This window comes from Eleutherodactylus coqui, chromosome 10, assembly GCF_035609145.1.
Source record: "Eleutherodactylus coqui strain aEleCoq1 chromosome 10, aEleCoq1.hap1, whole genome shotgun sequence".
Taxonomy (NCBI): domain Eukaryota; kingdom Metazoa; phylum Chordata; class Amphibia; order Anura; family Eleutherodactylidae; genus Eleutherodactylus; species Eleutherodactylus coqui.
The window spans coordinates 10,329,410-10,352,709 of record NC_089846.1 but is presented as its reverse complement, the minus strand read 5'-3'; the positions used below and the strand labels follow the sequence as shown (position 1 = coordinate 10,352,709).

The 23,300-nt window shown below is 45.8% G+C and overlaps 1 protein-coding gene across 1 annotated transcript in view; it reads right to left on the bottom strand.

Moving 5' to 3' along the window:
- Positions 1-10,122: 10,122 nt before the first annotated feature.
- The window catches only part of GPR107 (G protein-coupled receptor 107), a 42,644-nt gene continuing 29,466 nt past the window's right edge, over positions 10,123-23,300 (bottom strand). Inside the window, exons 15-18 of the mRNA XM_066580225.1 lie at positions 21,950-21,999; positions 19,831-19,914; positions 17,331-17,458; positions 10,123-12,321 (exon numbers count right to left, since the gene is read on the bottom strand). Of these exons, the coding sequence (XP_066436322.1) occupies positions 12,225-12,321; positions 17,331-17,458; positions 19,831-19,914; positions 21,950-21,999 (359 nt within the window). The 3' untranslated portion in view covers positions 10,123-12,224. The remainder of the gene's footprint in view (positions 12,322-17,330; positions 17,459-19,830; positions 19,915-21,949; positions 22,000-23,300) is intronic.

Genomic DNA, 23,300 nt, shown 5'->3' with positions numbered 1-23,300 from the left:
GTCACAAAGCACTCTGGTCTGGTGGCAATGTCAGATCAGGGTGCTAGCCCTGGTACGCCCCTATGCCCGGGTGCTGATGCGTGCCTCTCAAGGGGCAAGGTGGTGGAGCTTCTGCCGAAGCTGGGTTTCAGGGCGGATGACATCTATGCCCTCATCCATCACCTACGGCACATCTTAGTTCGACATCAGCTTTGTTCACCCAGAGGGCCTTGAGCTCTTTTGTGGGGACTATGAGCTGGTGAGGGACGGGCCCGGCTGACGAGGTTTTGCTGCACAAGTGGTAACCCGCCAAATTGGAGTCATGAAAGTGACCGTTGTGACTCGTAACGAGTCACTCTCTTGCTATGACATCATGACGGCTCAGTCGGCACAGTAAGGTGGTGGACATGCCCAAAAAGAACCGGAATTAACATGGCATCTGGTCCGGAGCCTGGAGATTTATGGTCAAACTAAAATGTTCAGGGAACCTGGTGGCCCGCATACCATCTGCTGCCTTCCTCGGTAGGGGTCGTATCTTGTACCACTACCAGGGAGAGCTGAAGAACTGTAAAAGTGCGGCGACTCAACATATTTGAGTGCCACCTGCAAACTCATCAAGTGCACGCTGTGTGGCAAGGTAAGTCATCTTGCGGCATCTTGTGCCAAGATCAGGTGTCACCTGTGTGTAGAGACCTCGGTCACTCATACAGCCGCTGTTCACACTCTTGTGCCAATGCAGTTATAGCTGCAATGGGAGAGAGCTGTAAGCTTGCTTCTGCGAAGAAAGGGAGCAGCAGAGGCGATGGAGCCTGGAGGTCAAGGAGGAACAAACATACTGGGGCTGCCAAGTTAAGGCACCTAGAGAAGCATAGAAGGTCAATGCTGGACCCAGTTCCGGATGCACATCATGTGGCTGAGGCTCCCTGGGAGAATGATTTGAATGAGGTCAAGAGGATCCATAGGGAGGATCCTCTGCAATAGGTTCCAAGCTCTCTCTTCTTCTTTTTTGGAGGAGTCAGAGGGTGAGGTTCCTGGGGAAAAGGTGAAGCGTCCTTGAGCTGAAATGCTCCGACCACTGTCTAAAATTGTTTTCCCTGAATGTTGCAGAGACCCCCCGGATGGGCAGAGGTTTGTGGAGACTGAATTCGTCACTCCTGGAGGAAGCAGAGATAAGACAGTCCTTTGAGGATTTTCTGGAGAGCCAGGTACCATTACTGGATCTCTGTAGTAGTAAGTCAGAGTGGTGGGAGATGTTCAAGAGGAGGGCGGCAGGGTTCTTCCGCCAGCTCTCTAGCCTCAGGAGCCTGAGCCGGTACCACCTGTATCAAGGCCTGAGGAGGAAACTCGAACATCTTGTTTTGACTGGAGGTAGCCGCGAGGAGATCTCCAGAGTGATATCTTTGCTTAAAAGGTGCCAGTACAGCAGATACACATCCTTGGTTTAATATGTTTATATTGTCTAGAATATCATTTACTTACATTTAGGAACAATTCTGACATTCAGCGGTCCTAATATTTACTGCCGCCTAATGTGCAAGAATGTATTAATCACAGGGCTTTCGTTTAAGAAAATATTTTGATTACAATACTTACATATATATTTAAAAACCTATTCAAAAATAGACAGAAACTTACTAATATACAATATATATCAGACAAAAAGGATTTATGACATTTCGGGAAACATTGTGTACTTAAGGTAGCATCACATTGTGTACAGAAAGTCAGAGGTTTTCCTTTGCAGTTAGCGGACACCTTCCTTGCTTTTCTCTTTTTTTCTCACGCTATCTAATGTTTTTGCCCCTGAAGATTGTGTGGTCATTGGCTGACCAATACTGCGTCACGTAGGTAGGTGACAGCGAGATATCGTCTGGAATCTTTGACACTTTTCTTATCAGTTGACACCTTACTGTAGATGATAAAGGCATTGATCACAGCCATATCAATAATTCTAGTAAAGATAGGCCAATACCATTTGGAGGCAAAGCCAAAATATCTGCTTCCACTTCCTCTGAATATAGGTATTCTATAGCTTCTTCAGTAGTCTTGAATACACGATGCCTTGACATGCCTAATTTAAAAAGTGGAAATACGTCCTACTATGAGAACAAGTACTTATAATGCCTGCTACTATATAGTAGAAGCATCCCTTTTATAGGACAGTGTGGTTCTATAAAGGAGGTAGGACTGGTCACTTGGAGGGGTATTTACTGTCCCTGGATCAGGCCAAAGCGCTTAATTGGGTAATTACAAGTACCTATGGTCTGTTTTTCTGAGGTATGGCCTTCTGGCAAGGGCAGTGTGGGTTGTCGATTGGCTTAGAACATTGTATTCAGAGGCTGAGACTTCCCCATTGGTAAATGATTGGGTCAGCCACCCTTTTAAAGTTGAGTCTGGTGTCCGTAAGGGCTATCCTCTGAGCACCTTGCTGTACGTGTTTGCCATTGATCTTTTCTTTAGGAGGATAGTCAACCTATGGGGGTGTAGGGGGGGACATGGATCAGATGGCGCCGGAAGGTGGTGATGTACGCTGATGATGTAACTGCCTTTCTATCCTCAAGAGGAGAAGCAGAGTACATGATGGCGGAGATGGATCACTTCTCCCAAGCATCCAGCTCCGACATCAACTGAGATAAGTACGAAAGTCTCTGGTTAGGAAGGGAGGATTTTACTTTTTGCCTCCCAGATACCCTTCTGCTAAAGTTCTAAGCATTAAATTTGACCAGGTGGATTACCCCATGCAAAATTGGGTAGTCTTTGACTCTTCCGGAAAGGGTTAATCTGATCAAAACATACCTGCTCCCTTTATTCATCTACCTGGGCAGCGTATGCATTTTGCCAGAGCCTCTCTGGACCCAGGTCTACAACCTGTTCTTCCTAATGTTGTGGGGGAACAGGTTGAACCTAATTAGGAGAGATGTCACATATCGCACGAGGAGACAAGGGGGGTTATCTATGGTCAACCCCGTGGGGTTTCTTGTAAACAGCTGTGTTAAAATCAGGTAGGAGAGGGCTCCTTCATGGGTATTCTCCTGTCAGGGATAGTTTCTACCCTTCTTCCAGGAATGGGAGACAGGAGGAAAAGTGAAGGATATTCACAGGTCACACAGCTTACGATACCTTGGCTCTGCGGATCGTACATCAGTGGGGTCTGGGAATCGAGGAAGCTCCTTGATAATAGAGTCTGGTTGACTCCGTTCCAAAAGCCCTTGGCACTCAAGGAGTGCCCAAGTCGGGACCTGGTGCTAGTTGCGTTAATTGAATTCTGACAGGATCCCCTTGAAGTTTTGGGACTTGGCTTGGCGCTGTTACCAAGGGAGACTGTATGTAAGTAACGAAGGGTAACATAGTACAGGCGCTCTGGGGTTGTTCCCATGTAGAGTGCAGCGATGTGCTGGAAAGCATGGAGCATTTCCTGATTCAGTGCCCCTTTAATACAGAGATGTACAATCAGGTAGAGGCCTCCAGTACTTGTCAGAAACTTTAGCAGCTCCTTTAATGTTGCTGTCGGCCTACCCGACCAATTTTCTTCATTTTTTTTTCACCAATTTTTGAGGGCCGTCCAATCCTTAGTAATGTGACTGTTGTGTTATTAATCCCCTTCTTGATGACATCTTCACTGTCCTCCATGGTAGATGTAATGCCTTGGAGATGTCTTGGCCTTCTTCTCCTGACTGACTCCTTCCAACAATCAGACCCCTTTGATGGGCTGTAAGATCTTTATGGACCAACTAAGAAAATGTCAGGAAAATCCTCCTAGAAGAACCAAGCTTTATACATGGGGGGGAATCAGGATACCTGTAAATAATGGCAGCGGAGCGCTGACTACTAGTTATCAGGAGGGTAAATGTGATTGGCTAATTCTGAACATCACCAAATCCCCAAATATAAGAGGGTGTGAACACTTATGCAACCACATTTTTTTTTTTTTTTATTTCAGATTGTTTTCCAATGGAATTGGACAGATGACGGGTCACATTGAAGGTGGAAATAAATTAAAAGGATTCATCTTTGTTGGATCTTTTAACATGACAAGGGCCTGGCCTTATAATTGGGGAGTAATGTATAGATTGGTCTGGACCTTCAGGATTTTTTAATTTTATTGTATCCTGAATTAAGGTTTGGTTTGATTAAAGTCGGCAATCATTGGGTTTTCTTATGTTTTATACTATATTTCTGTTCTTATCTTTTTATAATAAAATGATCTCCAGAATCTTCCAGAACTTCTTCTGAAGCCTTGGTGGACTTTGAGGCATGCTTGGGCTTGTTGAAAGGTCTAATGATGCCGGAGCTTCAGCTTCCTCACAGAAGGCATGGCGTTTTCTATTAGGATTTCCTGATACTTGATTGAATCCATCTTGTCCTCCGCACGCTGCAGGTTTCCCGAGAAAGCAAAGCAGCCCCAGGGCGTCCCCGAGCCACCGCCATGCCTCACTGTACGGGGTTCTTTGCAGCATGTGCTTCATTCTTCCTCCTGCAGATATACCGATGATCCAAAGGCTTGGAAAGTTCCAGTTTTGTTTCATTGCTTCACCAAACAGAATTCCAGAACTTCTGTGGTTATTTATCTGGTTTTGTTTAATAAAATTTTGATTAATTTTGAAAAGGTCAAAGCATATTAATCATGACTTCAACATTACATTCATGAATATAGTCGGGGGGTTACAAAGTTAAGCAAAATGCCCAGAATTACATACCAGGTATTACTTCTTACAGAGCAAAGTAAAGTAAGACTCAAGGTTCTGTTCCTTTATTAGATAAGCCCCTAGTAATATAAAATAGAATCAGCCCGAGTAGACCAAAAACAAAAGTAACATTTAGGGAACAACAAATAAAGAAGACAATGGGAAAAACACATAAGGAGAAGATCATGGGGTGAAGGGAGTTGGGCTGTGCTTGTTGCTAGAAGATATACTTGATGGTAAGCTAGATTTCCCTGGAAGGGTCAGAGATCTGTCTGTTGGGTTCCATAGACACATAGTGAGCGAGTATTGATACCAGGATGACCAGATCTCTTCCTATAGCGTTTCACGGACTGTAAGGATAGCTTTTCAATCAGTGGGGGAAAGTTAGCTTGGTATAATGTCTCAAAAGACTCGGTGAGATGTATGCCCGGGTAAGGAAGGCTTTTTGTGAGCCAATGAAAATTAAAGTTAAGTTTCAATAGCTTAAGCATGGAAGGGGGTAAGTTTAGGTTTAGAGCCAGCGATTGGGTATCATTAATTTTGAGACCCGAGATCGCTCCAAATTTATCCATAATTTGAAATATATTGGGAAGAGAAGCAAGAGAGGAGCAGATGGTCAACAACACGTCATCTTCATATAGGGGGCGCTTGTATTCATGTCTCCCTATGTGGATGCCCCTAACGCTCTTACTGGCTCTAAACATACAAGCTAACCCTTTGATTGCGAACGCAAATAGAAGATGCGATAATGGGCATCCCTGCCTCGTCCCCGTCACAGTAGCTATTGTGTCAGACTCAAGGCCACGAATTCAGACTGAGGTAGAGGGGAATGAATAGAGAGCCTGAATACGTTTTACCAGTTTTTTCCTCGGGTCGGCTAACACTCAAGTATATACGGTAATTTAAGAGAGAATCATTAGGTCATTATTAAGGAGATTGGGCGATAGTTTTCACAAATAGAGTGATCCTTCTTGAATTTGGGGATGAAGTGGCTAAAGGCCTTTTTGGCTGTAGGGGATAAATATGGGGGTTGGGAAAAGGAGTTAAAAAACTTTTTATAATATATATTTGAGAAGCCGTCTGGGCCAGGGGCTAAGTGCTTTTACTGCTACCCAGGCCTCCTCCACTGTCACCTCCCTCTCGAGAATATCCATGTCCTTTCTTGAGAAGCGTGCACTGGATTACATTTTGCTCCCCCACTGAAAGTGGTATTTATTGGTTTTGCGGCTGCCTCTTTCCCTTGGATCTCAACTATCCATGTCTTGGTGTCAATCTGGGAAGGACCTTATCGAGCAATTTCTGGCACATTTGCAGTGGCAACCATTCTTTAGTGTAAAGGCTATTGTATAATTGACCAAATGGTCTTCCGATCTCTACTGGGTTTTGGGCTCAGGTTACCATTCTGGAAGCGTAACTTGGGGAAAGCTGGGAGGAAGGGTCTGGGAGTCAGGCATCAAGCCAATAATCTACCCTGTCGATCTCCTTGAGAGTAGAATTTGTATCTCAACCATCTTGTTTTTCTGCTGTGGTAGTTAGGTATAGATTGAGTTCCGTACACGCTTTGGAAATTTCAGATGATCCAAAGAGGGGTCATTTTTATGCTGTTCTAATAGGTAAGAATAGTGGGCCTCTTTTTGCAGCAGTTCCTTTGCCAGTTGAGCCATTATTTTGGAAGCTAATTGAATGAATCTCCCTCCGATTACTACATTATGGGCCTCCCAATTGGTGGCATATGAGGTGTCTCTGGTAGGTTATGCACAAAGAAGTCCTCAATGGTATCCAGAATCTCCTTTTGCCCGAATTAATTATTGAGTAGAGATTCATTCAACAGTCAGTACCCCATGGTTTTATAGCTGGCCAGTTCTGTAAATCCAAGTCTGGGGAGTCTCTACCAAGGCCTTTGATGTGGGGCCAAGGGGTCCCAAAGCTCCGGCATACAATCAAGGGCAGCTGGGTGGGTGTCCCTGCTTATTTAGCCCATGGTTTCTGCTGCAGTAGGCCAGACACCTCTGCGGATTCAGATCTGCTCGTGGAGCCTCTTAATTGTGTGTCCCCATTTCGGTGGACCAAGGAGGCACTTCTTAAAGTGGGAAAGGCAGCAGGAGGCCCAATGCCAGCAGAAAATGCGGTTGCCTTCTCAATCTTCTCCCGCGCATTTGCTGCTGATAACGTCAATGCCACGCCTCAATTTATGTGGTTTTGAGCTTATTGGAGGCAACTTTTCTTGACTGTTGGGGCAGTAGAAGTAAATGTCTTGGAGTTCAGGCATGAAGACCTTCAGCATATAGTAGGCGCCTTACTGTGCAAACAGAAACCTCAGTGCTGCTACCACCAGCTCTTACTGCAGGTCTTTTGCAGTCACTGGAGGGTTCTGACCACCGGCCACCTCAGGAATCTGGTGGTGATAGCTTCCTCTTTATACCACATCCAGGTAGTGCAGCCACTGTTCCAGTAACATTGACCTTGTGAACTACTTTTAGCTGCATCTCTAGGAACGTTCAGCACCTCTGTATCTTTTTGTATCCTTTCCCTTGCTTGTACAAGACAAATGACCTCTTCTTGTAACTTTTTGGACCGATCTTTTAACAAAGGGTCCCTTTACATGGGACGAGTATCATGCTAATTCTTCCGTCATTTGCATCATGCAGGCGTACAAATCAAACAATGATGGGCCTGTGTAAACAAGCCGTCATTCATCTATGAATGACAGCCAGTTTACTGTGAATGGAGGCCTCCATACGCTGAGCGATCATTGCTCCTGTATAAAAGCACAGGAGTGAGTATCGCTGGGACTGCCATAGGGCACTTCTGCAGTCGGCCATTGTCCTGTGTAAAAGGGCCCTTCGCCATATTTATAACATGCAGTCAAACATCACAGTCAACAAAGCCCTCACCTGTCCAGTTAGTTGATGGGTTTTATCTCAAACACACCTGATGTAACTAATGAAGCCCTTGATTAGTTACACCACTTGCACTTGAGATAACGCCTGACTTGCAGATGTGTGCTGATATGAGGAATATTTTGTGTGTGTGAGTGAGATGGAGGGTTGGTTGAATAATTCTGAGACAGCAGTAGTCAGTAAAAGTAGTATTTGTGGTGAATTTGGAGAAAGCGCTTGTATATTAGTTGTTCTTCTTGTAGGTCTTTTGTTTTATTTTTTTTATAAACAGCTGAAAGTTTGTAAATTTGGGAAATAGATCTATTTTGCAATGGGTGATGTTAAAACATTTTGATTGCAACTGTAGAGGTCATCTGAGAGTCAATAGTGGAGCTGATATATTCTATGGATTGTAAAAGACAAAACTATCTATTGCTCCCTGTTATCAGACACTTCAGACAGCAGAGAAAGAGCCCATCATATTCTAAAATGGGATGAAAGATAAATAGTACAGAAACTATAAGAATTTGATATTAATGGGGTTTTCCAAGGAGTGCCCACTGTCAGACCCGGGATACACCAGGGTTGGAGCAGAAGCTCCAACCCTGCTGTATCACCGGAAATGATAGTAGATACTGCCTGGAAAACCCCTTTAACCCTTTCCAATCCAATTTGTACCCTGGTTTTCCTAGGGGGCTTACTCTTTTTCTGCCATTCTACAACGGCACTATATGCTGGCTGAAGCCAGTACTGCATGAGGCGACATGTTGGATAGGCTCCGACAGCAGAGAGGCTGGCAATATACAGTAAGAGAACCCCGACGGGTGTCCTCCAGCATCGGGGCTGTACAGCCTTAAATCATAATGTCTTCAGGAGGTCAGACATGGGATTGGAAAGGGTTAAGATAATAAATCTTAAGGGTACGTTCATAAGTCGCAGAAACGCAGCTAAATCACAGGTAGTTAAGTTACAGGAGAAATTCTGCAGCATTTGTTTCCTCCACATGTGAGCATGTAGAAGTCTATAGTCTGCCAAAAAATGTGATCCTCCACAAATTGCAGTCAGTTGGCCCGTTGAGCCTAGCATGCTGCCCGTGGGATGGTTTGTACAAATGATCCCACAACCAAATTGTTGGAGGGTCTTGTTTGCACAAGCAACTTAAAGTGTAACTGCATTTTCTAAAAACATTTGACATGTCATAGGGACATATCAAAAGTTTTGATCACTGGGGGTCAGCTGATGCCATTCTCGACGATGGCGTTAACGAGCCAGCTGAGGTGCTCCTCTAAGCGCTGAAGACCGGGCCACAGTCTATTGTAAATCATCACAATGTCATTTTGGAATAAGTTCACTGTACCAGGTCTAGCTACATTCTTCATTTTCTATGTCATGTGACCCTCCACCCCAAAATGGCTCCACTTCCTCTGATCTTTTGTTCATATTTTTTTACTTCCTCCCCTATCCATAGCCTCCAACATCCTGTGAGCAGTGCATGATGGGAGGACAGGGGTGGAAGCACTGTACTGTATTGCTCATGTGCAGTTCAGAGTGCCGGAAGGTCCTGTCTGCTTGCTGCCAGTAAGTTGCAGGACCTGTAAGCTGTGGGCGGGGCTACAGCTCTGGCCAATAACCAATCTCTATGCATGTGGGAAGTTGTAGGTAACAGTATGTTGCTGTGTTTACTGTGGAACTGATGCATGTAAACACAGTGGCAGATCACAGATGTATGGGATGAAGAAGAGGGTTCAAAGCGACAGATAAAAGGTACAGGTTGCCATTATTTAGGTGTACCTCCTAGATTTCAACATTTTCAGAATTTCCATTTTGTGCCTGAAAAGCCCTTTAAGCCCATATTCAGCTAGCATTTTCGCAATTGGTGGGAAGGTCAGTAGCCAAAACTTTGACGTGCCCCTATAATATGTTAATAGGTTTTTAGAAAGCCCAGTAAGGGCGCGTCCACACTGACTTTTGCACCATCTTTTAACATACGGACATTGCAAGTCTGTCTCGGCCTCACCACGAGTCTCCCGACCCGAACTCCAAACAGCCATGCCCAGACACACTTCCAATGTCTGAACATGGTGTCAAGGTCAGTATGGATGGGCCTCACAGTTTAACGCTAAGGCTTGCCCAGTGACGTTGGTCACACCATGCAGCGTCACTCTTCGGCCATGTATCTAACAATCGCCAACGCAACTGTGGCATAAAAAAAACTGTTGGACTGGTGGGTGCAGGTTGCTTGCGGCTTTGTTGTCAGACTGCCATGCAAGTCGGACATGACCAAGTTGTAGAGAACCTGTCTGTGATTGGGCTGTAGTCACAGAGGTAAGCACGGCATCGGTCCGAGAAACCCGGATTGATATTGCGCTGGTCATCATGCAGTTTCGCATGCGAGCGCGATGCGTTATGAGAAAATCAAATACTTTTTCAATAGGAAAAACTAAAGATCGCATCGCACTCGCACATTCATACACTCGACCCCCATGCTCAGGGATCGGTGGAGTCCCACGCGATCGCCTCCCACCGATCAGCAACATTTCCCTTCTGATGTATAGAAATTACTACAAAATATCCAAAAGCTCAAGAAAAGAAGCCGCTTTTCTGTCGCTCCCTTTTATTTCACTTGCATAGAAGGTAAAAACACAAAGACCCTCGTTCCACGCCTTAGACCCCACGACCGCCGGGCCCACAGCTTCACGTACAACAGAGAGCGCGATGCTTAATAAAGCCAAAAGTTCTTTTTTTTTTTTATTCACAAAAGAAATAAATGTCATCATTAAAACACTCGTCCTTACAGCCGGAGGCTTTAACCCTTTCAGCACTGGGGGGGGGAAAAAAGGCAATGACTAATACAGGTTAATGGAGAACAAAGGGAGGAAAAGAAAGAACACACACACCCACCACAACCAAAAACACCCAAACCTCTATTTTACACCTTCATACCAAAAAAAAAAAAAAACCCTGCTGGCCGAGAATGGATTTAACCCTTTGGTCCGCTGTCGTCGCAATCAATTCCATTCCCGGTTTTACGTAAATAAAGCTTACTCGCTGTAGAATACCAGCTTCTGCAACTTCCTAATGAACGGCGTCTCAAAGCCTTCTGGCGTTCAAAGTCTCTGCTTGCTGTTCGCAAATGGAAACTCTCTCTACAGTTAACAGAAGCCGAGTTATCCTGTTGGCGCAGATGTAGTAGGAGTTTTCGAGCTACTGAATGCGATCAAGAATTTTTGCCTTCCTTGACAGCAAGCGGAGATCTTGGTAAAGATGAGAAATATGATCAGAAGTAGATTAGGAAGTTGCAGAACTTTATTAGCTGAATTTACAGCAAACCGCCTTGACGGGCTGTCCATGAGGGAGTGAGATAACCCAAAAAATAGACCTAGTGTTCACCAATATCTTAGGACCTGATGAACATCGTAAGAAGTTCTGCAGCAGCTGACAAGACTACTATATTGTACATATGGCTGACATCTCAACAGTCCAAATCCCCTGGACTACAGCGTGTTATGTAACCTTCAGCAGGACTGAAAAGGTCTTTCTTTTTTTTACTGGATCTACTCTGCCGCCAAACGCCCCAAACCCTAAATCTAACGCATGAGTATTCACGTACCATCTCTAGCGCCGCCTCGGAACAGACAGAATGTGGAAATCTTCATAACATGGAAGAAAAAGAGGTGACGCCATGAAAAATGCACTACAGGTGACCGAAGAGCTAGGGAGGAACTGGGACACACCGGCCGGTTTGGTGAGGGGGCACAACCGCCGATCGTCACCCAGGCAGCCACACTACAGTAATACCAGGAGCATCTACCAAAATAAAACGAACCCCCGCAGAAGTCTATGACTTTCGAAGTTCAATTCAGTCTTTTCTTACCAACATGGCCGCCATTACAGCTCCAGGAAGGATGCTGCATACGGGGCTGAGCTGGTCATCGAGGAGTCTGGGAAAGCCGAGCGACTGCTACCTGTTGGGTTGTAATGGCAACCATACTAGTCATCACCCAGCTTTCCCACAAATAGATTGGACTAAGGAAGATCTGAAGAGAATCAGCGGCCTTGTCTGGACAGCCCAACGTGGTATCTGTAAGAGGCCGAGACGTCCTGCTACTACAAAGACCTCGCAGTGCTGAAGGTTTGCGCGGCATGCACAGCTCCGCATTTCCACCTCTGATTACGATTCCCCCAAAACATTCTAGAAACAGTACAGATCTGCTACAAAATGATAATTCTATTTACAGGTGTTTTTCCTGCTCGCTGCGGCTACAGAGACGGCCTAGAGAGCGGCTGCAAAGAAAAGGAAGATTGACGAACAGCATCCTGCAGCTGAGCAGCCGCCACAGGCCTGCATGTTACTATGTATCGCCGCTCGCCGGCCCAGGAGGTACAAAGAGGATGGGATGGGTCGGTTCTGGAACTCATGATACCTCTTATTAGCACCGGGGCTCCTGAGCAGTCTTGTAGGGGGGGAAGGGAGAGGGGTGTCTCCAAACATTGGGGCTAGGCTGGTGTCCAGCAGAGGCCGATTTTTGGAGTGCAAGCTGAATGGTGTGGGATATTTTTGGCAAGGGGGACGTAGGTGCAGCAGGAAGGATGGAGATGCAGCGTTTTTCAGTGACCCGCTTCTTTGTATGTATAATAGGAGTAAATAATAAATTAAAATCCAGGTGGTCAGTCTGTCCATTCAGGCAGAGTTCTCCCACTCTGAGCGCGGCTCCGAGGACCCGTTGAGGACTTTTTTCACTTTCTTGATCCCCTCTGTGGAACCTGTGGTCGTCACTCTGAAAAAGGGACACAACGAAGGCATTTGTTAGGCAGGGAGATAATTGGCTGAATTAAAGGGGTTGTGCTGCAGGAAGCAGACAGCTCTGTATATTGCACAGTGGCCCAGGTTGGTACTGCAGGCTAAGCCCTATTAAAATGAATGAAACTGAAGTTAGCCACTGGGGTCACTGAACAAGTTACAGCGCCGTCTGCGGCACAACAGCATTAAAGTTCCTGCAACTTTCTGCTACACGGTGATCGTTAATCATCATTTCTAACATCTCTACCGGCCATCAGGGATTACGAATATTCTTGCCGACATCCAGCAGCTGAATTCACATGGCGACCTCCAATCTTATCTACACAATCCCCCACGAGCGCACGCTGCTCCAGAGTCTCTTGACTTGCTCTTGGATGGATTTTTCTCTCTCGTTAGCCCCGGTAACCTAATGATGACAGGGCTGTGAGAGGGGCTTTGGTGAATGCCTCCTCGTTAGTCCAGTGGCCTCCTGTTGTATTGTCATACCTGTGAGTGGATTCTATTAAGTGCATGCACCAAAAAGGAGATGACTTGCTGATCTGTGGGGGTCTTTTGGCTAGGGGATAACTTGTAATTCCGGTACAACCCCTTTAAATGCTTGACCATTATAACCTATGGATGCAGCTCTTCGGGCCCATTCACATGGACGTACTTCCTCTCCATGTAATTCACCAATAGTCCATGTGGGGGAAAAAAACCCTAAAATAAAACCGCAGCATGTCCTATTCTAATCCGTATGAGGGACAAGAATGAGATATGCAAGGTCCACCGGCCGCGGGTATCGGAGAGCATACGGACATGTCTGCTGTCCAATAAGAGCTGCTCCCTGGAATCAGGTTTTTTTATAAATTTTTTTCCCTCTTTTCCTGAATTTAATTATAAAAATGATTTATTTTATATATCATTGAGTTATGAAGTCCCTAGGCGGATGTAGGGGATGAGGAGAGCCAATCCCCCCCCCCCCCCCCCTCTCCTCTTCTTTTCCTCTGGCACTCATGAGGTTAATATTTAAATTGACGTGTGCTTAACATGTGATGTGTATTATACCACTGGACTGGGTAGTGTGGCTTTTAAATTTTGGAGTGTTTTCATTCTTCCGTTAGCCATGACTAAGAGCGGTAACGCTTGAAACACGTAGGAGCCGTTGTGCGCAGCTCGATCAGTTAGATCCCCCCATCACCCATAGAATAGAATTACTGCGCGGTTCCATCAAGAAGGAGAAGTGCCATCCCTGCCAGATCCGGTCGGCCAGCATGCATTTGGCGTCAGTGCCAGGAGCCATCCCGAAGTCAACTGGATCAAACATCCGCAGTATAAAAGACAACCGTACTTGGGAGCGAGCGCCATTCTTCACCGTACAGCCTTGTATATAAAGCTTTATTATATACTGGAAAGTTCTGCAGTATTTTAACCCCTTCCTGACGTCCGCTGCACAGTGTATAATGTTATAGCTGAGCCCGCTCTAGTGGAAGGCGTTGCTTCAAGGGACTGTGACCCCTGCCGTCAGCCCTTCAAATGCCAAGGTCCGTCCAGACAGCGCCATTTAAAAGGCCCGAAAGAGGCAAAGAGATCATGGGCTGCCGTTTGGTTACCAAGACAGCCCGGTGCCTTGGGAGCGCCCCCCGTAGGCATTAAACCCTGAGACTGAAGGGAACCTCTGCAGTCTACACAACCCTGTGAGGTGAACACGGATGTGTCTGCTGCGCTGATACAATGTAACAATGCATCAGTGCAGGTAACATGTATCAGGCTGGAGGAATGTCTAGGCGGAACAGAATTGCAACAAACCCTCAGCGGTGTGCAGCATTAGATCAGGAGTTGGCAGGAAGTACACAGAAATGTTCCTATTCACTGCTTGCAGCAGAGGTCTTAACTAGAAGTGTGTGTTCCAAAAAAATTGACATCAATTTCCATCACCACCTATCCACAGAATAGCGCATATTCGACCACCGTCTTATTCCACCTCTGAACTTTAGGGCCTTTAGACCTCCATTCTGGTGATCGGTGGGATCCCAGCAATCCTGGGGATAGGTGATAATTGTCAACTGTGAGAAAAGCCCTTTATTTGGCCCGCAGGGAGTATATCTGGTGCTGAACCCCCGCAGGAAGAGGAGAAAGCTATGCAGAATGTCACTTTAGAAGAAACTTGGTCGGCAGCCAGGGTGCGAGTATATGGAGCGGCTGCAGAACACCAGGCACACATGACGCTTTGATGTCAGAAGAAACAGGACCGAGCTGCCTAAACTAGGACATCTGACCGGGTGGACATAAAGCAGACGCCCGGACTGGTGCAGACTCTACCTGGGGGGGCTACATAAAACACCCCCCTGCTGAGACCAGGTCTCCTTCCTCAGAGATGAGAGCCTGAAGACAACAGGCACATTGTGAGGACACAGAAGGGCCCGTTGACACGGGAGGAATGATTCCATCAGGACACAGCGGGATTTGATACAAAATTGAAAATGGCTTAAATGCGCCTGCAACTCCGCATCAAAATCCGCATTCAGCCAATGTGGATTTTGGTGCGGCAAATTCCGCTGCCCCCTGGTGGAATGATTCTACCAATGTCAAAAAGCCCTTAAGGTGGCCATACACACAATGCCTCGCCAACCACTAATGTAATGACTCTGGGCCATTAGGAAGCCGACGAATGATCAGTCGGTGTGTGGCGAGCTGCAGACAATAAGATCAATGCAAGGATTTCCTTAGAAGTATGCTAAAACACTGTGCTCCCGGGACCCCGCTCCTTCCACCGACCGTCCGGGGACCCCGCTCCTTCCACCGACCGTCCGGGCACCCCGCTCCTTCCACCGACCGTCCGGGGACCCCGCTCCTTCCACCGACCGTCCGGGGACCCCGCTCCTTCCACCGACCGTCCGGGGACCCCGCTCCTTCCACCGACCGTCCGGGGACCCCGCTCCTTCCACCATCGGTCCGGGGACCCCGCTCCTTCCACCATCGGTCCGGGGACCCTGCTCCTTCCACCATCGGTCCGTGATGCACTCTGTGCTGCTTGGACCCGGCTCCTTCCACTATCAGTCCGTAATACACTCTAATGCCGGGACCTTACCCCTTCCACCGTCAGTCCGTGATGTACTCTGTGCTGCCGGGAACTTGCTCCTTCCACCGTCAGTACGATACCCTCTGTGCTGCCAGGACCTTGCTCCTTCCACCGTCCGCCCAGGACGTCCCAGAAGATCCAATCTCTTCCTGATATACTCTGTGCTGCTGGGGGTTCCTGCTCCCCTCTTTAGATCCACTCCCCAAATACGTGTAGAGGCGCAGACAAATAGTACAACCAAATGATGCAGCATCTTGCACCATTTTGTCCTGCAAATGCCGGAAACTGAACGGATCCCATTATAGTCAAAACGGTCCTTCGACAGCATCCAGTGCCGTGAGACGACTGTTCCTTTTGGGCACAGAGTGTTTTCCGGTTCCGTAACAAAGAAAATGGAATTCAAAATGAGCCCCAACCCACTCCTCACTAAGTGACCCCCCTCCTGAAAGACTCTGTGCTGCTCCGGGTCACATCCCATCACAGAGGTTGCGAGATACCGGCAAATGTCCTCTAGTTGTTCTGCAAGCATCAAGAAGAACAAGAACTTTCCATGAACGGCATTTGATCATTCAGGTTGTCGCCGTTACCTGCGATCTGTCCGAACGCAGCGGCCGACGCATCGATTTAAAGTTCACAGGATCGATAAACAATGGAAACAGCGAACGATCCACAACTAACCTGCGCAATATATGACCGTGTCCTACAGGCATCGGCGTGTCGGCGACCGCACAATGACGGATGGAAAGGCAGTGGATTAGCAGAAAAAGCACTAAAGAGCCGCCATAACCTGATGGGGTCCCATAAGGACATGTGCTGTTGGCATGACACTACGGCTCATCCGATTGGCCGGGAAGGATGCGCCACTTCATTATGGCTTCATTGTGGGTAGAAGGCCTTAAATACCATTCTGTTAGTCACCGTCCTCTGTGCAAGCTTTTCTAGATCTTTTTGAATCCTCTCTCTCTCTTCCGTAGTGTTAGCTATCCCTCCTAGCTTTGTGTCGTCAGTAAATTTGATCAGTTTGCCATCGATTCCCTCCTCCAGATTATTTATAACAATGTTGACCAACACTGGGCCTAGGACAGAGCCTTGCGGTCCCCACGTGATACATTCTTCCACTTGGATGTGCAGCCATTTATGACCACTCTTTGAACATCATCACTCAGCCAGTTGTGAATCCACCTAACAGTTGCCTTGTCAATCCCAGATTTGGTCATCTTTTCCATAAGTATGATATGAGATACTTTGTCAAATGCTTTACTAAAGTCGAGATATACTATATCCACCGCATTTTCCTGATCAACCCAGTCGGTGATTCTGTCATAGAAGGACATTAGATTCGTCTGGCATGACTTGTTTGTTACAAACCCATGCTGGCTCTGGTTAATTACTCCATTTTCATCCAAGTTCTTGCATACATGAGGTTTAATAATTTGTTCAAAGATCTTTCCCGATATAGAAGTCAGGCTCACAGGCCTGTAGTTTCCTGGATCCACTTTTTTTCCCTTTTTTGAAGATAGGGACAACATTTGCCCTTTTCCAATCTTCTCCTCCTGTTCTCCAGGAATTTTCCAAGATTGTGGTGAGTGGTTCTTTGAAAATTCCTAGCGAACAGGAGGAGAAGATTGGAAAAGGGCAAATGTTGTCCCCATCTTCAAATAAGGGAAAAAGGTGGATCCAGGAAACTAAAGCCCTGTGATCCACCTTCTTCACTTTTTTGAAGATAGGCACTTCCAGATCTACTTGGGTTTCAACTCCTTTATATGATCTCTGTATTCTGCCTGTGAATGAAAACTTAGTAAGAGGTTGCACCTGGACCCCTACTTAGTCCAGCAGAGTCATCATTGAAGTGGTTGCACCCCCAGTATGAGGGATCACTGCTGGGGTTTCCATATTAGCGTCTTTATAGGTAAGCTTATACTCACACTGCCTCCATTTCCAGATCATCTGTGTCCTCATCTTGGGGAAGCTGCAGGTAGGGGTTGTCCGACGCCGGCCGGAACTTGTACCCGGTTAACACGAAGAAGATGAAAGTGGCCAATTCATCCAGAAGCTGCAAGGAAAACCAGGACATCATTTATAACTGGCCGTCGCAGTCTATATAAATGTCACCCTGAAAAAGGATGGAAGCCGTCACCCAGTGGATAATGCAGCAGGAACGGGAGCATCAGGTCATACCACTGTATAATGAAATATTGTGCAACTTTAATAATTTGTGCCTTGAATCTTTAGCCCTTCCAATAGCTCTGCTTGCTGTCAGTGAATATAAGCAATTTTTATTTTACATTCAGAAGCTAAAAACCCATCAAAGCCCAAAATTACACACAGCTAAAACACGTCTGCTCAGTTACAATGCATCAGTGCAAGTAAAATGTATCATCCCGCAGGTCCAGGCGCTCAGATAGGACTGACTACACTGAATACAATGTGGCAAACCATCAGTTACTACATGTGAGCACTATAAAACTACAATGTGGTGCTCCTTGGCCGGATCCAGGAGTCTGAGGATGTAGTAGTTATACTCAAACGGCTCCCTGTTCTTGTGCCGTCACCTATGAAAGTCAGCACTAGCAAGACTCCTCTTGCACCCCATAGAAAGCAGCGTGCGTGAGTCTGTTGTACACACACACTGTCCTCTATGGAAGTTTCCACAGAGCTGCAAAACTAAAAAAAAAAAAAAGTTTGGTCCGGTGTCACCAGTAGAACAAAATGCGATTGTTCTCAGTAAGAGGAACCAAGTAATCTTGTAGATATGAGACCTTTTAATGGCCAACAAAAATACATGATGTAATAATAGCGAGCTTTCCAGCCTACTTATGGTTCTTCTCCAGGTATACATAATAGGATAGATCTGAAGAAGCAGAATACTAAATATTACATCTATTTCTTTAGATCTATCCTATTATGCCTGAGGAAGAACCCCAAGGAGAAGAATTTGGGAGTACAAATTTATGACCATCTTTGACACTCTCACGACAGGCATAAATACAGTGTTTCCCCGAAAATAAGACACTGTCTTATATTTTTTTGCCCCCAAAAAGGGCACAGTGTCTTATTTTCTGGAGAGGCCTTTTACTTACCTGGTCCGCGGCGTCCGGATTCCTCCCGATGGTGTCCGGTGGTGGTGCGGCGTCCTCCTGGTCTACAGATGCCTTCTGCTGGCAACGGGGCTTTGAATACCCCGCCTTCAGCAAAGCGAGCGCTGTAATTGGCTACTCGAGCCCTGTCAACCAAATCACAGCCGGCGCTGAATGCGCTGTCAGCCAATCACAGCAATTCAGTGATGTAATTCACTGAATGGCTGTGATTGGCTCATCGGGCGCCGGCTGTGATTGGCTGCCGATTTTCCAATCACAGCACTTGCTTTGCTGGAGGCGGGGTATTCAAAGCCCCATCGCCAGCAAAAGACAGCTGTAAGATGGAGGAGGACACCGGCGGGACATCGCCGATGCAGACACCGCCGACCATGTGAGTTGTTTTGTTTTGTTTTTTAAGTGGGGCACCCGAGATAGGTCCTATTTTCGGGAAAGGCCTTATATTTCAAGCCTCCCCCGAAAACCCAATAGGTCTTACTATCGGGGTAGGACCTATTTTCAGGGAAACACGGTACTTCAAAAGGTTTCATGGTAGAGTGGAGCATATGAGAAATCAGGAGCAAATATACCACGCTGGCCCGGTGACCCCCAACACCAATTTAGAAACCTATATAGATTTCCTTTACATACATGCAGACACTTCGAATCTATCTTATATGTCCGAGAAGAACCCCAAGTAAGTTTGAAAGCTTGCTGTAACATCCTCCCTTTTTGTTGGCCATTAAAAGGTCTCATATCTACAAAGTTACTGACAACAATCACAGGCAGCTGCCGACATGAGTCCGCTAGCGCCACCTTCAGAGGGTGACACCGCGGGAACGGGGAGCTGGAGGAGTATAAATAGTACCTCTCCGGGCGCCTTGTAACTGGCTGGCCTATGAGCAACATATCTTAGTACACGCTGCTCATTGTGGTGACGGGTTCCCTTTAAAGAAGTTGTCCCACAAAAGCAAGTCCTAAGTGAACGACTGCCTGTTTACACTAAAGGATACGGCGTCCAGTGACCGACGAACGAGAAGTAAACGGCGTGCGGTCGGTGCGTGCGTTTACACTGAACGATTATCGTGTAAATCCAACTAATGGAAGGAAGGCTTTTTACATTCTGAATGCACCCCAAAATGTTTCTATTCACCGACAGATAGCAGAGATCTTTAAAAGGGTGAGGAATTCTACGGCATGGTAGATTAGGAAGATGCAGATAAAACCATCTTGGAGAGTTTCCTGCAGCTTCTTATACTTATTGCAGTGGACATGACCTTGTAACTGGATTATGCCAGCGGATGTTCAGATAGCAGCGGGCATCTCATGGGGCAGGCTGGCGAGCACCTACCTGGTACACCCATTTCCACTGGAATGGGACAGCTAGCTTGATGAGGAAGGCGATGATCCGGGTGAAGTATATGAAGCTGACAATCTATGGCAAAAAAAAGACGAAATTGGGACATGTGAGGTTTTACTTGTCTGCAGATTGGCTCTTCCCGAAGCCTGCGCCCCCCACCTCGTCTGTGCTGCCATCTCAGAGAAGCACATGTCAGGCTGCGGATCTGGGATTAATCTCCCTGAGAGGAATTTATGGCACCCACTTAATAGATTGCTCCGTGAGCTGCAGGTTATTATGTCTGCATCTCAAGCATCCCCGGCCATCTCAGAGATAGATTACTGTAATGCAATTACTGCAGGAGCCAACTATCTATCCATCCAGCCCGCCATCCCAATTATCAGAGGGAGCAAGAACCTCAATGTCACTGCGATGCAAGGATTTACCGAGCGGAGAAATGGGGAGCGCCGCTATAAGAGGAGAGCAAGGAGGGTGCAAGCACCATGTATGTACAGGGGGAGGGAACTGTAAGAGTGGCAATGATATGGTTAAATGCTCTATCCTTGCACATAGGGGGCAGTATTATAGCAGTTATATTCTTGTACATAGGGGGCAGTATTATAGTAGTTCTATTCTTGTACATAGGGGGCAGTATTATAGTAGTTCTATTCTTGTACATAGGGGCAGTATTATAGTAGTTATATTCTTGTATATAGGGGGCAGTATTATAGTAGTTATATTCTTGTACATAGGGGGACAGTATTATAGTAGTTATATTCTTGTACATAGGGGCAATATTATAGTAGTTATATTATTGTACATAGAGGGCAGTATTATAGTAGTTATATTCTTGTACATAGGGGGACAGTATTATAGTAGTTATATTCTTGTACATAGGAGGCAGTATTATAGTAGTTCTATTCTTGTACATAGGGGGCAGTATTATAGTAGTTATATTCTTGTACATAGTGGGACAGTATTATAGTAGTTATATTCTTGTACATAGGGGGCAGTATTATAGTAGTTATATTCTTGTACAGAGGAGCAGTATTATAGTAGTTATATTCTTGTACATAGGGGGCAGTATTATAGTAGTTATATTCTTGTACAGAGGAGCAGTATTATAGTAGTTATATTCTTGTACATAGGGGGCAGTATTATAGTAGTTATATTCTTGTACATAGGGGGCAGTATTATAGTAGTTATATTCTTGTACATAGGAGGCAGTATTATAGTAGTTATATTCTTGTACATAGGGGGCAGTATTATAGTAGTTCTATTCTTGTACATAGGGGGCAGTATTATAGTAGCTATATTCTTGTACATAGGGGGCAGTATTATAGTAGTTATATTCTTGTACATAGGGAGCAGTATTATAGTAGTTATATTCTTGTACATAGGGGGCAGTATTATAGTAGTTATATTCTTGTACATAGGAACAGTATTATAGTAGTTATATTCTTGTACATAGGAGGCAGTATTATAGTAGTTATATTCTTGTACATAGGGGGCAGTATTATAGTAGGTATATTCTTGTACATAGGGGGCAGTATTATAGTAGTTCTATTCTTGTACATAGGGGGCAGTATTATAGTAGTTATATTCTTGTACATAGGAGGCAGTATTATAGTAGTTATATTCTTGTATATAGGAGGCAGTATTATAGTAGTTATATTCTTGTACATAGGGGGCAGTATTATAGTAGTTATATTCTTGTACATAGGGGGCAGTATTATAGTAGTTATATTCTTGTACATAGGAGGCAATATTATAGTAGTTATATTCTTGTACATAGGGGTAGTATTATAGTAGTTATATTCTTGTACATAGGGGGCAGTATTATAGTAGTTATATTCTTGTAAATAGGGAGCAGTATTATAGTAGTTATATTCTTGTACATAGGGAGCAGTATTATAGTAGTTATATTCTTGTACATAGGGGGCAGTATTATAGTAGTTGTATTCTTGTACATAGGGGGCAGTATTATAGTAGTTATATTCTTGTACATAGGGAGCAGTATTATAGTAGTTATATTCTTGTACATAGAGGGCAGTATTATAGTAGTCACAGTCTTGTACATAGGAGGAGTAGGAGGTTTCCGTGCTGGATACATTGCGCCCGTCTCACTTACCATTACGTAGTAGTGTCTGAAAAGCTTCAGTTTTGCCAAGTTGATAGCAGCTGACAAAAAGGAGAAAGAAGAAAAATCATAATGAAGGAAACGCTTCTACGTCAGGATGGAAGATCCTCACAATCTGCTGGATTACAGACTTCCCATCTCGTCTCCAGGTTCTGCACATGTCGTCATTTTGGTCAAATGATCACAAAAGGAATTGCATGACCCAGCGATTGCACCGTCTTACATGGCGAATAATCACCATGAGCAGACATGGGGGCTGCTAGTCTGAATTGCAACATGCAGCACAACCAAGCTTCTTATAGGGGAACTGCACCCTTAAATTATCTTACTAACCAACTACAGTACACTATATCTGCACTGGTGGTCCATGAGACAGGACTGGTGATCGAGCTCCATATAAGGCGGAGTTCTCCTTTAACCAGGCTGCCCATTAGCAGATCCCAGGGGTAACGGGAATACTCTAGAGAGCGGATTATTGCACGGAGGAGATCCATACTTGTCACGTTCTGCTTTGCTAATTGAACATCTCCAAGAACTCTTAAGAAAACATTGAGCGGAGGCGGGGCGGCGGGGAGAACTCCGGCCTCGGCAGGGCCATGTGGGGATCGTCTCATGTTGTTCTCCTGGTGCTTCAGGACTCTCTTACCGAGTATTGCACTTCAGAGAAGAACTAACAGCTAACAACAAATGATTTATTGTGTGGTTCCCTATTAGCAGGTGTCCTGGCCGCGCCAAACTCACGATCTTAAGAGAGTCTTTATAGTAAAGAACTTACAAGATGCGCTTTTAAGAGGTAGTCACAGGGCCCCCATAATGATGCGAACCGCTCGGCCCCCATGATGCGAACCACTCGGCCCCCATAATGATACGAGCCACTCGGCCCCCATAATGATGCGAACCACATGATCCATCACATGCCCCATAACAGCCAGCAATGTTCTCCATCACAGCCCCCACAACTATGCAAACCAGTGTCCCATCAAAGCCCCAGCAACCTTACAAATCAGTGAACCCCGTAACAGCCAGCTACATTATTTATCACAGCCCCTACAACAATGCAACCCACAGCGTCCCCATAATAGCCAGCCGCATTATCCAACCACAGTAACCCCATTGCAGCCAGCCACATTACCCATCACATTCCCCATAATCATGCAAACCATAGTGTCCCCATAGCAGCCCCCACAACTATGCAAACCAGTGCCTCCATCAAAGCCCCTACAACCATACAAATTAGTGGCCCCATAACGGCCAGCTACATTACTCATCACAGCACCCACAAGCATGCCAACCACAGTAACCCCATAGCAGCCAGCCATGTTATCCATGACAGCCCCTATAA